Below are 15876 nucleotides of genomic sequence, written 5' to 3' on the forward strand. Positions count from 1 at the left end.
TTTGAGAAAGGATCTGGCTTGGGAACCCAGCACAAGTTATTCTGTGTCATTGGCGGGCAATCAGACTGTCTGAGGGGCCAAACAATGAAGAAATGAGATTGATTTGTGTGTTTGTTTGCCTTGTGATTCTTACTGTAGACCCTTGAACAACGTGGGTTTGAACTGCGTGGGTCCACATATATGCGGATTTCTTTCACTATATACATACTTCAGTACTACATGATCTGTTGTTGGTTGAATCCATGGCTGTGGAACCACGGATACAGAGGGCCTACTGTAAAGTTATATGAGAATTTTTGACTGCTCGGAGGGTTGGCGCTCCTAATCTCTGTGTTGTTCAAGGGTCAACTGTATATATCAGCATTAAAATAACGCCTTATTAGCATAAGATACTTAACTTCACTTGTTATAAAACAGATAAAATTAAAATATCATTCTGCCTAAGAGAATGGCAAAAATAAATCATCAACACTGTTGATAGAATGTGGGCAAACACACAATCTCATACACTCTTACTGGGAGTACAAATTGGTAGAACATCTTTGTTCTATAAAGTGAAAAAATGCACATACCCTTTGAGCCAGCAAATCTATACCTAGGGATGTTTTCCACAGGTAACTAGTAATAATGATATGAGTTAACATTTACTGAATGCTCACCAAGTGCCAAGCAGTGTTCCAATTCCTTAGCATGTTTAAGTGCATAGAATCCTATGAAACTGAGGCACACTCAACTCTTCCATAACCTGGGAGCCTATCCATAGGACCTGGAAGCAGCACTTGGCTGCCTCTGGGGAAGGAGATGTATTTTTTTAAATTGTATACCCTTCTGTACTGCCTACTTTTCACTTCTGTTGTTTTATATTCCATTAGTTATTGTGAAAAACTAATCAAAGTCATTTATGCACGTGGTTTTTAAAAAAGCCCAATACTGTTTGAATTGTTATCCGTGCATATATTCCTTTTCATCAAATAAAACTGGTTAATTTTTTTTTAAACTTTAAATCCTTAGCAGATTCTCAGCTTTCCCAAAGGGAACAGGGAGAAGGGCAGGCTTACGCACTTGGGCCTATCAGTCCTTTGGGGGTGAGAGCTTATGATGAGCTCTCCACGGTCCCCTGGCCCATCTCCCAGCCCAAGCCTGGCCCGATCCCTGACCACCCTGTTTCCCCCGAAGGCATCATGTGCATGGACCACCTGGAGGAGATGCTGAAGTTGGTGGACGGCAATCCCATGGTGATGAAGGAAGGCAAGTGGGTGGTGCAGAAGTATATTGAGCAGCCCCTGCTCATCTTTGGCACCAAGTTTGATCTGAGACAGTGGTTCCTGGTGACCGACTGGAACCCACTTACTGTGTGGTTCTACCGCGACAGCTACATCCGCTTCTCTACACAGCCCTTCTCCTTGAAGAACCTGGACAAGTGAGCCTCCCCCAGAACCCTCACTCCCATGAGCTCCCAGTCTAGCTGGGGAGCTGGCAAGGAGCAGCGATTCCAGGGCAATGTGGGGCTTCAAACACACTCTGCAGGCAGGCAGGCCTCTATCCATCCAGCCACCTGTGTGTACCCTGTGCCATTCAGTGTTCTAGGCATGTGGGACACAGCAGTGAACAAAACGAGCCCAGCCCTCAAGAGTTCATATTCCAGCAGGGAGAAACAGACAAGCCATGAACATAATCAGTAAAATCATCTAATGGGTTAAAAGTGATATATGTTATGGAAGAAAGGATGTAGAGCGGGGTAAAGGGGGATCGGGAGAAATGTGAGAGGAGAGAGGCAGGTTGCAGCGTTCATTTCGGGGGAGAGGAAGCCTGCTGAGCCCTGGGTTCAAATTCCGTCTCTGAAGTTTCCAAGCTCTGTGACTTGGGTCAGGTGAAAACCTATCAGTATTTAAGCTTCCGTTGCCACATCTGAAGAATGGAGGCAGTAATATGGAGCTCATAGCTGTCGGCTACTGAGTGCCCTGTATGTGACGATTGCTAAGCACTTCGTGTATGTTATCTCAGTCCTCCATGAAAACCCGGTGAAGTAGGTACTGTTACTACCCCCATTTTACAGATGTTGAAAGGAGCCCATGGGTTAAATGACTTATGTAAGGTCTTACCAGTCAGCGATGAAGATAGAACTTGAACACATGTCTTGGTGACCACAGGGCCTGTATTCTTAACCACCTTCTTATCTTCCAGGCACTGGGAGGGTTAACTGACACTGTCACAAAGCACTTAACACTGTGGCCCCTGTAGTTAGTGCCCTCAGAGAGGTCCTGAGCGAAGACTGGTAGTGGCCCTAGAAGAATGTGATGAGGCCTTTGTCCCCTCAAGCTGAGCGGTCCAGAGTGCGCGGGGCTGGTTTCGGGGTTTGCCTGCCCTCCCCGCGTTTGGGTGGGAGGGGCACAGGGAGCCAGCCCTCAGCTTTCTGCTCTGTCCCAGCTCCGTGCACCTGTGCAACAACTCCATCCAGAAGCACCTGGAGAACTCGTGCCACCGACACCCACTGCTGCCCTCAGACAACATGTGGTCAAGCCAGAAGTTCCAGGCCCACCTGCAGGAGATGGGGGCCCCGAACGCCTGGTCCACCGTCATCGTGCCTGGCATGAAGGCTGCGGTGATCCACGCCCTGCAGACCTCCCAGGACACCGTGCAGTGTCGGAAGGCCAGCTTCGAGCTCTATGGCGCCGACTTTGTGTTCGGTGAGGACTTCCAGCCCTGGCTGATCGAGATCAACGCCAGCCCCACCATGGCACCCTCCACGGCTGTCACCGCCCGGCTCTGTGCTGGCGTGCAGGCCGACACCCTGCGCGTGGTCATCGACCGGCGGCTGGACCGCAACTGTGACACGGGGGCCTTCGAGCTCATCTACAGACAGGTGAGGTGGCCAGGCCCAGGCAGCACCCAGGGAGGCCTTCCCATAGTGGAGCTCAGGGCTTTGCGGTCACATAAACCCGGCTCAAGTCCTGGTCCTGCCACAGTGACTGGGTACAGCCACTTCACCCCCTTGAGCCTCCATTTCCCCATCTGTAAGATGGACATGCTATAACCATCTTTCTCCTGGGTTTTGGGAGATGAAATGAGTTAATGTGTGGATAATATTTCTAGAGAGGCCAGTAGCATAGTGTTAAAAGCATAGACTCTGAAACCTCCCTGGGTTCAAATCCTGGCTCAAATTCCTAACCTCTAGGGGTCGCAGTTTCCTTATTTGTAGAGCGGGAATGAAAATGGTACCTACGTCGTAAGATTGTGAAAATTAAACGAGCTGATACAGGTAAAGCACTTTAGAGGTGCCTGGCACATAGTAAATGCCACAGAGGTTTTAGCTATTGTTAGTACCTAGTGAGGTTGTTAGGTGTTTTATGATAAATGCCATCACTGTAAAGTGCCTCACATAAAGTGCCTCCACAGTCAATTTGTGGAGGCTGCTATTATTATTGTTATGTTATTATTGTTGTTGTTGTTATTATTTATTTTACCTTGTTCCAAAAAGAGATTTGAGTCCACTTATTGGAATAAGATTTTTAAAAGTCAGAAAACTGATTTCAAGGGTTTCTGAACGCTGCAAATAATTTCCTGTGGTTATTAAATTAAATATCCTAATCCTTCTGATTAGGATTAGGATTCCATCAAAGTTTGGCCACAGGGAGAGGATGTGCTGGTCGCATAACCCAAGTGTTCTGGTCTTTGTCAGTTACTGATTGTATCTTAAATTAATACGTTAGCATTTTGGCTTCAAAAAATGTAAATGAGGAAACATAAGGGCAGGAAAATAAGATAAAGCAAAGGGGAAGGGAAAATTTTAACTTAGTGGTTCCCAAATGCTGATCACAGGCCAGAATCTCCTGGAAAGCTTTCCAAAGATACTGTTGTCAGGAAGCCCCACCCCCAGAGGTTGACCCGAAATGACTGGTTTAGGGACTATGCATCTGCATTTTTCAAATATCCTAGTTATTCCCAAAATCTCTTATAGCCAAGTCTTTTGGTTTTGTAAACCAACATGTAATCAAGATTCACACTTTGCATTGGTTGTTTTGTCTCTTTCATTTCCTTTCTTTTCTTTTCTTTTCTTTTCTTTTTTTTAAATAGATACTCCCACTCAGAAAGGAGAGGCAGGGTGGGAAGTACATAGGAATCATTAGTCCATAGCAATTGTGAAATCCACCCTGGCACTTAATTCTCCTTTTGCTCTTAGGACCCATTATTACTTCCTAGGAGTTCCCTGTGTCTCTTGCTTCCATCCATTGGGAAGTCTGTTCAGCCTTGAGCCATGCTCCCTCTTCTGTGATCATGCTCGGTAGTTCTTAGTCTGTTACCTGCTCCAAGAATTTTGGGGCTACAGAAGCCTCTTTCATTTCATATTGCATCTGTCCGTTTCAGTCCAAGTTGATATTTTTAAAAGCCTTGTGGGTTTCTTGTATATCAATTTATAACCCATTTTATTGCACAAAGGCCATGTCCACAGATCTTAGAGATAAACTCTTCTCTCTTCCATGAGGCTGATGTAGGACAACAGCCCTCAAAATTATAGAAGCCCAACTGTTAACAGAGAGGGCCTGCAACCCTGTCTTTTAACTCAAAATGTGTTAAAGACTTAATCATAAGACCTACAGGTGTACACTTGGGGTGCTGAAAAGACCTGTAGCTGCTTTAAAGGACCTATTAGGCATGGCTTAGATTTCTCTGAAGTTTTGTTTTGTTTTGTTTTGTTTTTAGATATCATTGACATACAACATTGTTAGTTTCAGATGTACAACATAATATTTGTATATATTGTGAAATGATCACCACAGTAAGTCTAGTTAACAACTATCACCACAGTTACAAATTTTTTTTCCTTGCATTTACTTTCTCAGCAACTTTCAAGTATACAATACAGCATTATTAACTATAGTCACCATTCTGTACCTTACATGACTTATTTATTTTGTAACTGAAAGTTGGTAACTTTTTATCCCCTTCACCCATTTTGCCCACCCACCAACTATCTGTTCTCTGTATCAGTGAGTTCAGTTTGTTTTTGATTTTAGATTCCACATATAATTGAAATTATATGGTGTTTGTCTTTTTCTGTCTGACTTATTTCACTTAGCATAATGCCCTCAAGGTCTATCCACATTGTCACAAATGGCAAGATTTTCTTCTTTTTATTTATTTATTTTTTGGGGCCACGCCATGCTGCATGTGCGATCATAGTTCCCTGACCAGGGATTGAACCCATGCCGCCTTGAAGTGGTAGCGCAGAGCCTTAAACCACTGGACTGCCAGGGAAGTCCTGAGATTTTCTTCTTTTTAATGGCTGAGTAATATTCCGTTGTATATTTATATATACCACATTTTTTTTGTCTACTCATCCATGAGTGGATGCTTAGGTTGCTTCTATGTGTTGGTTATTGTAAATAATGCTGCCATGAACATGGGCTTGCAGCTATCTTTTCAAGTTAGTGTTTTCATTTCCTTCAGGTAAATACCCAGAAGTGGAATTGCTGGATCATATGGTAGTTTTATGTTTAACTTTTCAAGAAATCTCCATACTGCTTTCCAGAGTGCCTGTAGCGATTTACATTCCCACCAACCATGCACAAGGGTTCCCTTTTCTTTACATCCTCGCCAACACTTGTAATTTTTTGTCTTTCGGATGATAGCCATTCTAACAGGTGTAAGATGATATCTCATTGTGGCTTTGATTTGCATTTCCCTGATGATTAATGGTGTTGAGCACCGTTTCATGTACCTGTTGGCCATCTGTATGTCTTCTTTTGAAAAATGTCTATTCAGATCCTCTGCCCATTTTCTAATCAGACTGTCTTCATATATTTTGGGGACTTCCCTGGTGGTCCAGTGGTTAAGACTCCGCGCTTCCATTGCAGGGGGCGTGGGTTAGATGCCTGGTCGGGGAACTAAGTACCCGCATGCCACATAGTGCGGCCCAAAAAAAAAAAAAAAAAGATTGTCTTTGTATGTTTGGATATAAACCTCTTACAAATGATTTACAAACATTTTCTCCCATTTGGTAGGTTGTCTTTTTTTTTTTTTTGAATTTTATTTTATTTATTTTTTTATACAGCAGGTTCTTATTAGTTATCCATTTTATACATATTAGTGTATATATGTCAATCCCAACCTCCCAGTTCATCCCACCACCACCACCACCACCACCACCCCGCCGCTTTCCCCCCTTGGTGTCCATACGTTTGTTCTCTACATCTGTGTCTCAACTTCTGCCCTGCAAACTGGTTCATCTGTACCATTTTTCTAGGTTCCACATACATGCGTTAATATACGATATTTGTTTTTCTCTTTCTGACTTACCTCACTCCGTATGACAGTCTCTAGATCCATCCACGTCTCTACAAATGACCCAATTTCGTTCTTTTTTTATGGCTGAGTAATATTCCATTGTATATATGTACCACATCTTCTTTATCCATTCGTCTGTCGATGGACACTTAGGTTGCTTCCATGACCTGGCTATTGTAAATAGTGCTGCAATGAACATTGGGGTGCATGTGTCGAATTATGGTTTTCTCTGGGTATATACCCAGTAGTGGGATTGCTGGGTCATATGGTAATTCTATTTTTAGTTTTTTAAGGAACCGCCATACTGTTCTCCATAGGGGCTGTATCAACTTACATTCCTACCAACAGTGCAAGAGGGTTCCCTTTTCTCCACACCCTCTCCAGCATTTGTTGTTTGTAGATTTTCTGATGATGCCCATTCTAAGTGGTGTGAGATGATACCGCACTGTAGCTTTGATTTGCATTTCTCTAATAATTAGTGATGCTAAGCAGCTTTTCTTGTGCTTCTTGACCATCTGTATGTCTTCTTTGGAGAAATGTCTATTTAGGTCTTCTGCCCATTTTTTGATTTGGTTGTTCATTTTTTTTAATATTGAGCTGCATGAGTCTTATATATATTTTGGAGATTAATCCTTTGTCCATTGATTTCTTTGCAAGTATTTTCTCCCATTCTAAGGGTTGCCTTTTCGTCTTGTTTGTAGTTTCCTGTGCTGTGCAAAAGCTTTTAAGTTCCATTAGGTCCCATTTGTTTAATTGTGCTTTTATTTCCATTACTCTAGGAGGTGGATCAAAAAAGATCTTGCTGTGATTTATGTCAAAGAGTGTTCTTCCTATGTTTTCCTCTAAGAGTTTTATAGTGTCCAGTCTTACATATAGGTCTCTAATCCATTTTGAGTTTATTTTTGTGTATGGTGTTAGGGAGTGTTCTAATTTCATTCTTTTACATGTAGCTGTCCAGTTTTCTCAGCACCACTTGTTGAAGAGACTGTCTTTTCTCCATTGTATATCCTTGCCTCCTTTGTCATAGATTAGTTGACCATAGGTGCGTGGGTTTATCTCTGGGCTTTCTATCCTGTTCCATTGATCTATGTTTCTGTTTTTGTGCCAGTACCATATTGTCTTGATTACTGTAGCTTTGTAGTATAGCCTGAAGTCAGGCAGTCTGATTCATCCAGCTCTGTTTTTTTTCCTCAAGACTGCTTTGGCTATTCAGGGTCTTTTGTGTCTCCATACAAATTTTAAGATTTTTTGTTCTAGTTCTATAAAAAATGCCATTGGTAATTTGATAGGGATTGTATTGATTCTGTAGATTGCTTTGGGTAGTATAGTCATTTTCACAATATTGATTCTTCCAATCCAAGAACATGGTATATCTCTCCATCTGTTTGTATCATCATTATTTCTTTCATCAGTGTCTTGTAGTTTTCTGCATACAGGTCTTTTGTCTCCCTAGGTAGGTTTATTCCTAGGTATTTTATTCTTTTTCTTGCAATGGTAAATGGGAGTGTTTCCTTAATTTCTCTTTCAGATTTTTCATCATTAGTGTATAGGAATGCAAGAGATTTCTGTGCATTAATTTTGTATCTTGCAACTTTACCAAATTCATTGATTAGCTCTAGTAGTTTTCTGGTGGCATCTTTAGGATTCTCTATGTATAGTATCATGTCATCTGCAAACAGTGACAGTTTTACTTCTTCTTTTCCAATTTGTATTCCTTTTATTTCTTTTTCTTCTCTGATTGCCGTGGCTAGGACTTCAAAAAGTATGTTCAATAATAGTGGCGAGAGTGGACATCCTTGTCTTGTTCCTGATCTTAGAGGAAATGCTTTCAGTTTTTCACCATTGAGAATGATGTTTGCTGTGGGTTTGTTGTATATGGCCTTTATTATGTTGATGCAGTTTCCCTCTTTGCCCACTTTCTGGAGAGTTTTTATCATAAATGAGTGTTGAATTTTGTCAAAAGCATTCTCTGCATCTATTGAGATGATCATATGGTTTTTCTTCTTCGATTTGTTAATATGGTGTATCACATTGATTGATTTGCATATATTGAAGAATCCTTGCATCCCTGGGATAAATCCCACTTGATCATGGTGTATGATCCTTTTAATGTGTTGCTGGATTCTGTTTGCTAGTATTTTGTTGAGGATTTTTGCATCTATATTCATGAGTGATATTGGTCTGTAATTTTCTTTTTTTGTAGTATCTTTGTCTAGTTTTGGTATCAGGGTGATGGTGGCCTCATAGAAAGAGTTTGGGAGTGTTCCTTCCTCTGCAATTTTTTGGAAGAGTTTGAGAAGGATGGGTGTTAGTTCTTCTCTAAATGTTTGATAGAATTCACCTGTAAAGCCATCTGGTCCTGGACTTTTGTTTGTTGGAAGATTTTTAATCACAGTTTCAATTTCCTTACTTGTGATTGGTCTGTTCATATTTTCTGTTTCCTCCTGGTTCAGTCTTGGAAGGTTATACCCTTCTAAGAATTTGTCCATTTCTTCCAGGTTGTCCATTTTATTGGCATAGAGTTGCTTGTAGTAGTCTCTTAGGATGCTTTGTATTTCTGTGGTTTCTTTTGTAACTTCTCCTTTTTCATTTCTAATTTTATTGATTTGAGTCCTCTCCCTCTTTTTCTTGATGAGTCTGGCTAATGGTTTATCAATTTTATCTTCTCAAAGAACCAGCTTTTAGTTTTATTGATCTTTCTATTGTTTTCTTTGTTTCTATTTCATTAATTTCTGCTCTGATCTTTATGATTTCTTTCCTTCTACTGACTTTGGGTTTTGTTCTTCTTTCTCTAGTTCCTTTAGGTGTAAGGTTACATTGTTTATTTGAGATTTTTTCTTGTTTCTTGAGGTAGGCTTGTATTGCTATAAACTTCCCTCTTAGAACTGCTTTTGCTGCATCCCATAGGTTTTGGATCATCGTGTTTTCATTGTCATTTGTCGCTAGGTATTTTTTGATTTCCTCTTTGATTTCTTCAGTGAACTCTTGGTTATTTAGTAACGTATTCTTTAGCTTCCATGTGTTTGTGTTTTTTATGTTTTTTCCCTGTAATTGATTTCTAATCTCATAGCGTTGTGGTCAGAAAAGATGCTTGATATGATTTCAGTTTTCTTAAATTTACTGAGGCTTGATTTGTGACACAAGATGTGATCTATCCTGGAGAATGTTTCATGTACACTTGAGTAGAAAGTGTAATCTGCTGTTTTGGGATGGAATGTCCTATAAATATCAATTAAATCTGTCTGGTCTATTCTGTCATTTAAAGCTTGTGTTTCCTTATTAATTTTCTGTTTGGATGATCTGTCCATTGGTATAAATGAGATGTTAAAGTCCCCTACTATTATTGTGTTACTGTTGATTTCTTCTTTTATAGCTGTTAGCACTATAGCTGTTGCCTTATGTATCGAGGTGTTCCTGTGTTGGGTGCATATATATTTATAACTGTTATATCTTCTTCTTGGATTGATCCCTTGATCATTATGTAGTGTCCTTCCTTGTCTCTTGTAGCATTCTTTATTTTAAAGTCTATTTTATCTGATATGAGTATTGCTACTCCAGCTTTCTTTTGATTTCCATTTGCATAGAATATCTTTTTCCATACCCTCACTTTCAGTGTGTATGTGTCCCTAGGTCTGAAGTGGGTCTCTTGTGACAGCATATATACGGGTCTTGTTTTTGTATCCATTCAGCGAGCCTGTGTCTTTTGGTTGGAGCATTTAATCCATTTTTGTTTAAGGTAATTATAGATATGTATGTCCCTGTTACCATTTTCTTAATTGTTATGGGTTTGTTTTTGTAGGTCCTTTTCTTCTCTTGTGTTTCCCACTTAGAGAAGTTCCTTTAGCATTTGTTGTAGAGCTGGTTTGGTGGTGCTGAATTCTCTTAGCTTTTGCTTGTGTGTAAAGCTTTTGATTTCTCTGTCATATCTGAATGAGATCCTTTCAGGGTAGAGTAATCTTGGTTGTAGGTTCTTCCCTTTCATCACTTTAAATATATCATGCCACTCCCTTCTGGCTTGTAGAGTTTCTGCTGAGAAATCAGCTGTTAACCTTATGGGAGTTCCCTTGTATGTTGTCATTTTTCCCTTGCTGCTTTCAATAATTTTCTTTGTCTTTAATTTTTGTCAGTTTGATTACTATGTGTCATGGCGTGTTTCTCCTTGGGTTTATCCTGCCTGGGACTCTCTGCGCTTCCTGGACTTGGGTGGCTATTTCCTTTCCCGTGTTAGGGAAGTTTTCAACTATAATCTCTTCAAATATTTTCTCGGGTCCTTTCTCTCTCTCTCTTCTCCTTCTGGGACCCCTATCATGCGAATGTTGTTGTGTTTAATGTTGTCCCAGAGGTCCCTTAGGCTGTCTTCATTTCTTTTCATTCTTTTTTCTTTATTCTGTTCCATGGCAGTGAATTCCACCATTCTGTCTTCCAGGTCACTTATCCGTTCTTCTGTCTCAGTTATTCTGCTATTGATTCCTTCTAGTGGATTTTTCATTTCAGTTATTGTACTGTTCATCTCTGTTTGTTTGTTCTTTAATTCTTCTCGGTCTTTGTTAAACATTTCTTGCATCTTCTCGATCTTTGCCTCCATTCTTTTTCCGAGGTCCAGGATCATCTTCACTATCATTATTCTGAATTCTTTTTCTGGAAGGCTGCCTATTTCCACTTCATTTAGTTGTTTTTCTAGGGTTTTATCTTGTTCCTTCATCTGGTACATAGCCCTCTGCCTTTTCATCTTGTCTATCTTTCTGTGAATGTGGTTTTTGTTCCACAGGCTGCAGGATTGTAGTTCTTCTTGCTTCTGCTGTCTGCTCTCTGGTAGATGAGGCTATCTGTGAGGCTTGTGCAAGTTTCCTGATAGGAGGGACTGGTGGTGGGTAGAGCTGGGTGTTGCTCTGGTGGGCAGAGCTCAGTAAAACTTTAATCCACTTGTCTGCTGATGGGTGGGGCTGGTTTCCCTCCCTGTTGGTTGTTTGGCCTGAGGCCACCCAGCACTGGATCCTACCCGGCTCTTTGGTGGGGCTAATGGCGGACTCTGGGAGTGCTCATGCCAAGGAGTACTTCCCAGAACTTCTGCTGCGAGTGTCCTTGTCCTCATGGTGAGCCACACCCTCCCCCTGCCTCTGCAGGAGACCCTTCAACACTAGCAGGTAGGTCTGGTTCAGTCTCCTGTGGGGTCACTGCTTCTTCCCCTGGGTCCTGATGCGCACACTACTTTGTGTGTGCCCTCCAATAGTGGAGTCTCTTGTTTCCCCCAGTCCTGTCGAAGTCCTGCAGTCAAATCCCACTAGCCTTCAACATCTGATTCTCTAGGAATTCCTCCTCCCGTTGCTGGACCCCCAGGTTGGGAAGCCTGATGTGGGGCTCAGAACCTTCACTCCAGTGGGTGGACTTCTGTGGTATAAGTGTTCTCCAGTCTGTGAGTCACCTACCCAGCAGTTATGGGATTTGATTTTATTGTGATTGTGCCCCTCCTGCCGTCTCATTGTGGCTTCTACTTTGTCTTTGGATGTGGGGTATCTTTTTTGGTGAGTTCCAGTGTCTTCCTGTCGATGATTGTTCAGCAGTTAGTTATGATTCCAGTTCTCTTGCAAGAGGGAGTGAGCGCACGTCCTTCTACTCCACATCTTGAACCAATCTAGTAGGTTGTCTTTTGATTTTGTTGATGATTTCCTTCACTGTGCAGAAGCTTTTTAGTTTATTTATTTTTACTTTTGTTGCCTTTGCTTTTGGTGTCAAATCCAAAAAATCATTGCCAAGACTGATGTGAAGGAACTTCCTGCCTGTTTTCTTCTAGGAGTTTTATGGTTTAAGGTCTTACGTTCAAGTCTTTAATCCATTTGAGTTGATTTTTCTGTATGGTGTAAGATAGTGGTCCAGTTTTATTCTTTTGCATGTGGTTGTCCAGTTTTCCTGACACTATTTATTAAAGAGACTGTATATTCTTGAATCCTTTGTCATTAATTGACCACATAAGTGTGGTTTTATTTCTGGGCTTTTAATTCTGTTCCATTGATCTGCGTGTCTGTTTTTATGCCAGTATCATACTATTTTGATCACTATAGCTTTGTAATATGGTTTGAAATCAGGAAGTGTGATGCCTCCAACTTTGTTCTTTCTCAAGATTTCTTTGACTATTCGGGGTTTTATGTGGTTCCATACGTATTTGGGGATTGATTTTTCTATTTTTGTGAAAAATAGCATTGGAATTTTGATAGGGATTGCATTGAATCTATAGATTCCTTTGGGTGATATAGACATTTTAATAATATTAATTCTTCCAATTCATGAGTACAGAATATCTTTCCATTTATTTGTGTCATCTTCAATTTCTTTCTTCAGTGTCTTACAGTTTTCAGTGTACAGGTCTTTCACCTCCTTGGTTAAATTTATTCCTAGGTATTTTATTCTCTTTCATGTTCTTTAATCTCTTATAATCTAGAACAGCCCCAGTGCTTTTTTCCCCATATTTGGATCTTTTGAAGGCACCAGGCTGGTTGTTTTACGGAACCGTCCCACATTCTGGATTTATCTGATTGTTTCCTCATGGTGGTATTTAACTTGTTCATCTGTTATCTGAATGTCCTATAAAGTAGAAGTTAGGTCACCCAGCTTGATGAAGTTCAGATTACACACTTCTGGCAAGTATACTTGAGAGGTGATGCTGGGTACCTCATACAGCATCACAAGGCACACATTGTCAGAGTATCTCATGATTAGTGATGCTAAGTCTGACCATGGCTTTAAGGTCTTGGCTACCCGATCTCTCCACTGTAAGTTGCATCCTCCCCTTTGCAATGATCAGTTTGTTTGTAGGGTGATTCTTTGGTAGTGTACAGATGACACATTTTCCTGTCATCCTTTTCACCTACTTGTTTTGACATCTAGTTTTGATCCTTACCTATTGTATTAGAGTTGCAAAATGGTAAATTGCTAATTCTATCATTCCTTCTACATTTATTAGCTGAGATTTTTCCATAAAGTTGAGCTTTGCCTCATCAACTGGGCTTTCCTTGAGCTCTGATATCTGTATTTTTTTTTTATTGAAGTATAGTTGATTTACAATGTTGTGCTAACTTCTGCTCTACAGCAAAGTGATTCAGTTATACATATAGATATATTCTTTTTCATGTTCTTTTCGTTTATGGTTTATCCCAGGATATTGAATGTAGTTCCCTGTGCTATACAGTAGGACCTTGATATCTGTATTTTTAAGAAGCTCTAAGTGACTGTTTAGATAGATTCTAATCGGGATCCTTTGATGACGCAGAAAACACCTCAAACTAGCTCCAGATTAAAAGGAGGGCTCCTAGGAACTTCCCTGGCCGTCCAGCGGTTAAGACTCCATGCTTCCACGGCAAGGACCATGGGTTCACTCCCCGGTCAGGGAACTAAGATCCCGCGTGCCATGCAGTGCGGCCAAAAAATAATAATAATAAAAATTAATAAATGAAAAATAAAAGGAGATTCCTGGCAGGACACAGGGGGCTCTCCTGTGTCCAGCTGCAGGAAGTACAGCTTGCCTTAATGGGAATTGAAAGTGGTACAGAAGCTCCTTTCTTGGACTGTTTTCTCTGCCTCCGTCTGCATATTTGCTACTTCATGCTCTCCACAGAATGCCTTCTTTGAGGCTCTGCTTCCCCATGTCTTGGGTTCAGACAAGGATTTAGGCAGGCTCTAGGCCTCTTATCTGTCTGGGTGTCATAACTCATATGCTCTCAGCAGAGAATCTCGCTCACCTCAGGAAGCTGTCCATCGGCAGCGGCCTGTGGAGGAGAACACACATTCCAGCGGCGGCTGGGCAGTTTAGGAGAGCAAGGGGTTGGAGGGGTGCGGTGGGGGCATGGCTAAGACTTCCCCACTCCTCTGGATTACTCATCTCAGGGGCTCTGTGACCCTCTAGGTACTGATTCAGGCCTCCAGGGCCAGACCCCTTAAGAGACAGAGATGGGCTTTGCCTTTCTCAGCCCAGAAGTGTCTCCTGACCAGGTGCCCCAGAAGTTAATTCCATCTACCTGTGCTCCGAGTCCTTCCAGGCCTAGGATTCCAGCAGCACTGTCTGAGCAGGCCTTGTCTCCTCTTCTTCCCCACAGCCTGTCGTGGAGGTGCCCCAGTATGTGGGTATCCGGCTTCTAGTAGAGGGCTCCACCATCAAGAAGCCCCTGGCGATGTGTCACCGGCAAACAGAAGTCCGCCCAGCCCTCCCTCACCTGCTGACCCAGCGAGGCTCTGGGGAAGGCAAGGACTCGGGAACCCTTACCCACAGGTCAGCTTCTAGGAAAGTTGCTGGGGCCAGGAGCCTGGGGCACACTGAGAAGCCAGACTCCACTGCCACCACCTCGGCCCCTGGAAAGGTGAAGAAAGGCAAGGCGAAAAGTGCCACAGCCCTGGTCCGCCCCAGTCTCCGGAAGTGGGACCCCCCAGCACGAGGATGGGCTGCATTTTCACCATGACCTTTGCTAGTGGGGACAGGCATCCCCACCCCTTGAACAGATTGCCATTGAGTCTGAAGAACCCCCAGGCCCTAGGTAAGACCATTCCCCAAAAACACCCCAGGGTCTCAAGGCAGTTTCTTCCTGCTCTCCAAGCCCCTGCTAACCACCTGGATTTGTCCCCACCCAAGAGCCACCGGTAGTAAGTAAAAGCCACCACTTACAAAGTATTTTTAAAAAACACACAACCAAATGAGTATCGTCCCCTCCAGAGTAGTCACTCAGCTAGGCAGCTGTGCTCGTTTCAGAGATGCCAGGACCCAGTCCCAGGTTGATCTCTCTCCAGAGCTCAAGCTTTCCCTGCTGCAGTATTCTGTCTTTGCCTCCATGCAAAGTCGCCTTGTGGAAAGGAACTAATATTTGTACAGCACTTAACAGTTTACACTGTGTTGATACCTGACCAGCTCCTTTAGTCCTCACAACCTAGCGAGGTAGGTGCTATTATCCCCATTTTTCCAGCCGAGGTATCAGGAAGTTTAAGGAAGTTGCCCGAGGTTGCACAGCTCAGAAGGGGCAGAGCTGGGATGCAGACCCAGGTCTGTTGGACTCCAAACCCTGTGTTCTTCCCACGGCCTCTGGAGAAAGAACCAGGTGGGCTCCATCTGCCCTCACACACCCCAGCCGTCAGCTCCCCCTGCCTCCCCGCCCTCCACGCACACCTGGAGGGGCAGCTGGTCAGCCTGGGGCTCCCCATGCCCTCACAGCCCATCACCACTTCCCCACCCTCCACAGCACGGCCCGGCTGCCTTCTCCCCGTGTGCTCCGACCCCAGGGGCAGGGCCTCAGACTGCAGCACAGCAGGCTGGTGGGCTCTGAGGCCCTGTCGACCACAGGCAAGGCCTTGATGACTCTACCTACTGCCAAGTTTTTGATTTCCCTCCCACCTAACCCTGAGCTCATGCTGGCACCCAACGCCCTGAAACCAAGAAAGGTGGGCCTCGAACAGTGACCCATACCCTGGTGGGCAATGCTGAGAACCGGGGTTAGGGCTGGAAGGGCACAGGTAGAGGGTAGCTCCCAGGCTGGCCTGAGCCCCAAGGGAAGGGCTTGTATCCGTCAGAACCCCCTTCCCGAACAGATTCCTGATCATCTCTCCCCTTCTCTC

General features: G+C 42.9%; 1 protein-coding gene across 7 annotated transcripts in view; it reads left to right on the forward strand.

The window, feature by feature from the left end:
- The window catches only part of TTLL3 (tubulin tyrosine ligase like 3), a 30593-nt gene that overhangs the window by 12520 nt on the left and 2197 nt on the right, over positions 1 to 15876 (forward strand). For 5 of the 7 annotated variants that reach the window (XM_082415658.1, XM_082415660.1, XM_082415657.1 and 2 more), the window contains 4 exons: positions 1177 to 1420; positions 2428 to 2863; positions 14373 to 14545; positions 15231 to 15702. In XM_082415658.1, the coding sequence (XP_082271784.1) occupies positions 1177 to 1420; positions 2428 to 2863; positions 14373 to 14545; positions 15231 to 15702 (1325 nt within the window). The remainder of the gene's footprint in view (positions 1 to 1176; positions 1421 to 2427; positions 2864 to 14372; positions 14546 to 15230; positions 15703 to 15876) is intronic. The other 2 variants (XM_082415661.1, XM_082415662.1) reach the window with 2 other exon arrangements.

This window comes from Balaenoptera physalus (genome assembly GCF_965194825.1).
Source record: "Balaenoptera physalus genome assembly, chromosome: 11".
In the NCBI taxonomy this organism is placed as follows: Eukaryota; Metazoa; Chordata; class Mammalia; order Artiodactyla; family Balaenopteridae; genus Balaenoptera; species Balaenoptera physalus.